The 6457-nt window shown below is 37.9% G+C and overlaps 1 protein-coding gene across 1 annotated transcript; it reads right to left on the bottom strand.

Moving 5' to 3' along the window:
- Positions 1–1703: 1703 nt before the first annotated feature.
- LOC106074038 (uncharacterized) lies at positions 1704–5402 on the bottom strand. Its single transcript, XM_056011096.1, has 2 exons — positions 5229–5402; positions 1704–2110 (listed from the first exon to the last, which is right to left on the bottom strand). The coding sequence occupies exons 1-2, from the start codon at positions 5266–5268 to the stop codon at positions 1704–1706; spliced, it is 447 nt and encodes a 148-aa protein (XP_055867071.1). The 5' UTR covers positions 5269–5402.
- Positions 5403–6457: the final 1055 nt, after the last annotated feature.

The following is a 6457-nucleotide window of genomic DNA, read 5'->3' on the forward strand; positions in this document are numbered from 1 at the left end:
TTGACAGATTATTAGAGTATAGAAATCCCATAAAATCAAAGAATCGATAGTTGTGCTCCTCTTGTAATTAAGCTAGCCAATCACATAAAGACACGCTGATGTAAAAGGTGTTTGGAGCCTGCCTAGTCGTGTGGTAAGCGCACTTGAGTTTCGTTCAGTCGTCTCGATGGCCATACCCTGCCCTTCGCCTTCCCTGGTCGTCCTGAGGGAGGTTTTGAACGAGGAAGTAAATTATCTTCAACTCCGGGGGAGGATCCGAAACATTGTGAAACATTTTACAAACAGTTTTACTAAAGTGACATCCTCTACAAATGACTCTAGTTACCTTGATTTCTTCGATTGACGAGGAGGATGATGCCAACAAACTGTACAATTATGATTGCAGATAAAATAACACCTGTGGATATCGTATGGGTAAGGTCATAAGGGTTGATCATTAGAAAGTACGTAATTGAGATTTTTTTTTTATATTTGAAATAGTTTTCACAAATTTAAATATCCTTCATTAATTATATATATATGCCAGACAATCGCCTTCCCAAACGACTTCTGTACGGGGAGTTGTGTGCAGGAAAGCACTCCCAGGGAGGTCAGCTATAAAGATAACTCTCAAGAGCTCCTTAAAGGAATGCGATATTGACATTCATGGCTGGAAAGCACTAGCTCTTGTGGCGTGAAGCTGTGAGTCTCGGAGTCTCGAGATTTGAAGCAAGAAGAGTGGCCAGGGTGAAAGAGCGCCGAACCAACCAAAAAGCTGAGTGAAGAAGAAGGCCTATCTGCAACTGACCAAACCTACCCATGCCACGTATGCGGCCGGCTTTTTAAAGCGAGGATTGGACCTTACAGTCATCTTCGAGTCCATAGGGAATGAGAAAATGTGCTCATCTTCGACAATGAAGGAGGAGCTATATATATATGTATATATTATTAGAGACATCTTTGATGAAAAAGTTTAAATATTGTTGGATTGTGAGACTAATGTTTTGTATGACCCGTTATACATGTATGTATGTGTGATTGAGTGTGTGTGTGATTGCGCGCGTGTGTGTGTAAGAGGCAGGTAACTCCATTAGTTTCAAGCTCTAGTCGCGTATATTAGCACACATCAAACCAAGTCCAAACCTAGTCCAGAAAACAACTACTAAAAATACATGTACTGTCTCAAGTCTCAGTGACGACTCTACCAACTGCCTGGTCGTGCGGTTTTCGCGCTGGACTGTCGTTCGGATTTATCGATGGTCTAGGGATCAAATCCTGCCCGCTCCCATCCCCCGTCGTACTGCGGGAGGTTTGGACTAGGAAGTAAATTATTTTAAATTCTGAAGGAACATCCGAAACATGTAAAACTTTTTACAAACAAACTGACTTAAAGTTAGTACTGACTAAAAATGAATTTAGTCATTCTTACTTCCTGTTTCTATGTCAGATGTTTCTCGTGCTTTTCACCTTCTTGGTCCAAGGTGAACATATAACAGGCAATGTCAAGCGAGACTGACAATACCGCACGACTATATTATATCAATAACGATCTCTGTTGCAGGAGTGTGTTCTATGTATCTATGTATATGTATATACATCTATTGAATGAAAGTACAGATACAACAAAGAGAATTTCTAATATGGATCACTGTAATTAAATAAACTAATAGTCACACTGGTAGTAATGAATTTGTGACATTGGCTGAATCTAAATTCACATAACATTAATGGAAAAAAAAAGGTTTACTTTTTATTCTTAAAAAGGCATCTGCTTGTTTAACTCCAGCTGCCTGAGACAACACAACTTGACAGGTGTAGGTTGATTCGTCTGAGCACTCTAAGTTGTCAATATTCATGGAAATATCCCCAAGGCTGTTAACAGTTGTGGTGAACCTCTCTGAAAGTGTTGGGTTATTTGCTCTACACGAGAGTGGATAATAGGGACTAGAATCAACACATGAAAAATAGACTGTGCCATTTTTCATGATATTTAGCGCACTGACAGATTCATTGGCATTGTAAGTCCAGGCACAGTTCAGAATGGCACTTCTCCCTTTAATGTTGTTAGATGGATACTTCAGCATTGATCGAACATCCAGGCCAGTGATAACAAAAATTGTTGTAAGCGCACCTGGAAAATATTAATTGACAATGAAGGAGAAATCTGTGATGTTTAACTTACACATTTATTTTTTCGTTACATACAGACAACTTTTTGACTTATCCTCAAGTCTATAATCAGTACCCCTATATACGCCTAAGTGTTTATCAACAGGGTTACTTAAAAGTTTGAATAGAGTACGCATTGCACCTCATTAACTATGCTAACATTTAAAAAAATATCTTCTAATTATATTTAGTTAATAAATATATTTGTTGCATGGATATGTTTTAAATAACATTTTATTTATTATTTTATTATATTTTTTTAACGAATTCAAAGCCGGCGTTATTACAAAGCTTATACCAATTCACTCAGTCTGTCTGTCTGTCTGTCTGTCTGGAACATTTTTTGTACACCTTATTTCTCCTATGTCCCAATTCTCGGATGAAGTTGAAACTTTGCACTATTAAGTTTTTACTCCCTTTACGTAACAAAACATGAATTAAAAAATAATTGACAAATTAATTATTTATAAGTGGTTATTCATTATTTGTTTAGGAGGTGCGGTAGCTGAGCGGTATTGCCCTTGGTTTCCTAACCGGGGGTTCCGGGTTCGATTTCTTGTAGAGACTGGAATTATTTTATTTCGGATTCTTTGGGCACCTCTGAGTCCATCCAGCTCCAATGGGTACCTGACATTAGTTGGGGAAAAGTAAAGGCGGTTGGTCCTACTGAACAACAGTGTGGGCCACAGAAACAGATGACCTTTACATCTGTCCTATAGATCACTAGGTCTGAAAGGGGAACTTTTAATTATTCGGTTTAATATAAATAGGGGATATCCTTCAGTAATGACAGATATGATGTTTTGATCTTTTAGATAAGCTTTGTTTTTCAAAAATAATTTGTTATATTTTTCTTGTTTTACATAATATGAATACATTTATTAGATGGCTGCCTGGTCGTGTGGTTTGCGCGCTGGACTTTCGTTTGGATTTATCGATTGTCCCGGGTTCAAACCTTGCCCGCTCCGATCACCCATCGTCCTGCGGGAGGTTTGAACTAGGAAGTAAGCTATCTTCAACTCTGAAGGAATATCCGAAACATGTAGAACATTTTACAAAACAAACAAACAAACAAACATTTCTACAAACATCAGAAAATGGTCAAATGATTTTTAGCTATTCACTATTAATAGTAACTAACAGATGGAGGTTCTTAAGTAGGGGAGAGGACTACCACACAAGATCTGTCAACCTTCTTTCTCCATTCTTCTCTGTCATTTGTCTTTGATCGAATTTAATTCTGATATTCTTTCCGAAAACATTGATACCTGCCTTTTTACCCTCCTGGGTGGACCACTTCGGGGGGCCGATTTTGAGTTTGTGTTTCCACACAAACTGTCTTTTTAACCTTGTTTTTTTTTTTAATGAGATTGTTATTAAATATAAAACTAGCTATACAATCTAGTACCTTTACGACGTAATTACTTAAACTGATCATCTTCCAATGATGTAACAATGTCTAACTAGATATATGAATCCTCTTTTATCTTTTTTGGTCCTTCCTCTACGATAATAAAGATATTATTATTATTATTTTTGAAATGAATTAATTTTCGTTCTTTGGCTCTGCCAGGGACAAGCTTTAACAAATCTCATGCTAGTCCCTTTAACAGTTTCCACTGAGAAATTGTCTGATGATGTGGCAAGTGCCGCCCTCTGACAGTTAACTCTTTCTCTCCTAATTGATGATACGATCGTTGATTTGACCTCATTAAATTAAATTAATATTTAATTTTATAAACTTAACTTTGTGTTATATTTCCCTTTAAGTCTATACTAAATACAACATTTTCTGATAGCAAACAACAAAGTTATTGAAGACCAATCATAACAGGGGAGTGAAATAGTTATGAGCAAAATGAAGAATTCCGTCGAAACGTGGAAAAATAATTTATGGAGAGAAAGAGTTAATGAGGATCCTCTTTTAAATGCTTAGGGCTTCGAATGTGTCTGCGAAGTCAGTAGTCGTTATCCTCGCGGTTTTATTTACCAATAGATCAGTGGTTCCCAAGCTTTTTTGTCTCGTAGACCCCTGGGGGTCTATATAGACCACTTTGGGAATCACTGTTCTAGATAGCTTTCTTTAGTCGCTTAATTTTTTGATTACGTTTCAAATTTTCTCCGTTGTTCAGTTGTGAGATAGTGGTACAGCAATGTCAATGATGGTTGCGGATTTCTCTTTTCTAGTTGATAAACAGTAAATCTGAGCAATTAAAGTCGGTCAAAATTTGGTCTATCCCATTGTAAAAGATAATCGGTTGACTCGAGGATCTCCTGTGGCGAGTATTTGTAGTAATGAGTCGTATATTTCTTAATCAGGTTATGTGTCAAAGCCAGGTGTTGATGTATTGATTTCACTACTTGATTTTTTTTTCCTATAGATATATGAGCTAACATTAAATTCTCTGGCACTGCCAGGGTGGAAATTTGTTAGAGGGAAACAATATTCATTCATGTATGAATGCTGCTATCATTATTATTATGATTATTATTAGGTTAAAAACGAACGAGTATTCATTCTCTGGCGCTGCCAGAAGCGAGTTTCGTTAAAGGATAAAAAAATTATTGTAGTCCCTTTATCAGTTTCCACTGAGCAATTTTGTGGTGATGTGGCAGTTTGGAGCAGTACCGCCCTCTGACTGGCAACGAGAATGTTCTTAGGAATGTTAAGGGCCTTAAAGGTATCATTGAGGTACGTTGTTATTATCCCCTCGGTTGATATATCAATGGGGTATATTATTGTTTTAGATCTTCCATAAACGCTTAATCTCAAAGCCTAGGTTCTTATATTTTCGTTGTTTTTCCAGCTCAGTTTTTCTTAAATTATGAGATAGTGGTACGGCGATGACAGTAATGGTAGCGGCTTTTTTTTTTTTTTTTTTTATCAATGAGCAGCATATCATGGCGATTAAAATCTACCTTTTTTTCAGTCAAAATAGGCTATTATTATTATTATTATCATTATTATATTATTCAAATTGTAAATCTATAGCTATTACATATGACAGATGTACGATGGGATATTATTTATATTAAAATTTAGTATAACATTGAAATGAACAAAGGAAAGTCTAACTTACCAGCTAAAAATATTTTGAAACACATAAAATGTTCTGACATGGTTAGAGCTCCTTATCTCTATGGCTCTATTGCACTGTAAATCATTGCTGAGATTTCCGATTGTATATCAAGTTTGCATGGACACATTCTGAGGCACGACACATTAAGACATTTTATGAACTTTTATCCCTTCACAAAAATCCTGTAGTTGAAAAAAATCCCGATTTTTTTTTTTTATCATTTAGTGAAACACAAATATATCAGGCACATAGAAAACAAAATGACTGATAACTTCTGCACATATGAAACAACTAACTGATAACTACGACACATAGAAAACAAAATGAGTGATAAATTAACTTAGGAGCTAGAAGAGTAGGCGGACATTTCCTCCGCGTGAATGTGCAAATGTTCTTTCACAGAAGTGAAGCATTTTTTCCGTCTGCAAAGTTGAAGTTTCATGTTTCATTGCTATTTTCATCTTAGTAGCATTGTCCTTGTTATTGATATATCTATACATGCACATGCTGGCGCTGTCATTTCCTCTAAATACTGGGTCTTCATGACTGCAAAGTTCTGATACTGCTATCCCTGAGGATTCCAGCTATCCGTCGCCTCCGGTGGAAACGGTCTAGTAGTGGAACTAGATAGGCTAAGTACGAGTAGCGAACCAGGCCCGTCCTGGCTTCCCTGGGTGAGTTTTCTTTTCTCTTACTCGGGGTTGGGATGGAAAAAACGCCCGGAACCCAGTCCAAAAAGTCCGCTACGCCGTTCCACAAAGGGAGCCGATATCAGTATTCCGTTAGCTGGAGTGGCGGTCCCTGCACGGAACAGTGGCGGTTACAGTATAGGAATATGAGACAAGCTCCCCGCAGTTAGCACTGTTCTCGGCCACTTATAGCGAGTGGGGCCCAGGAACAAGGACGGTGCGCTGTGTACACGGCACGGCCCGACTTTGCCCATTCAATCTACATGGCCGTCTACCGTTGGGGTGAAGAGCCCCATGTCCAGGCCTGGTTGTTGGATAAAAGCCTTTCTAACGACCAACGGGATAATGGCGCCTATGGACTTCACTGAAGGTACTGCTATCAAAATGACGTGACAGTTATATCGGCTTTCTAGATTTGACTTCAAGAAATTCATTACAAATGACGAAATGGAGTTTTTCAATTCCTGCTGAAACTAATGGGGTAGGCAGGGGAAACAGTGGTGCATGTTTTACAGAGTGTCCAAGAGCTTCGGGGAGACA

This window comes from Biomphalaria glabrata, chromosome 14 (assembly GCF_947242115.1).
Source record: "Biomphalaria glabrata chromosome 14, xgBioGlab47.1, whole genome shotgun sequence".
Taxonomy (NCBI): Eukaryota; Metazoa; Mollusca; class Gastropoda; family Planorbidae; genus Biomphalaria; species Biomphalaria glabrata.

What these genes read in the sequence shown, in the direction of transcription:
- LOC106074038 (XM_056011096.1), bottom strand. Translation starts at nt 5,268, where the DNA reads ATGTCAGAACATTTTATGTGTTTCAAAATATTTTTAGCTG. An exon ending in TTTCAAAATATTTTTAGCTG is followed by an intron (nt 2,111 to 5,228) that starts GTAAGTTAGACT and finishes AATATTTTCCAG; the next exon opens with GTGCGCTTACAACAATTTTT.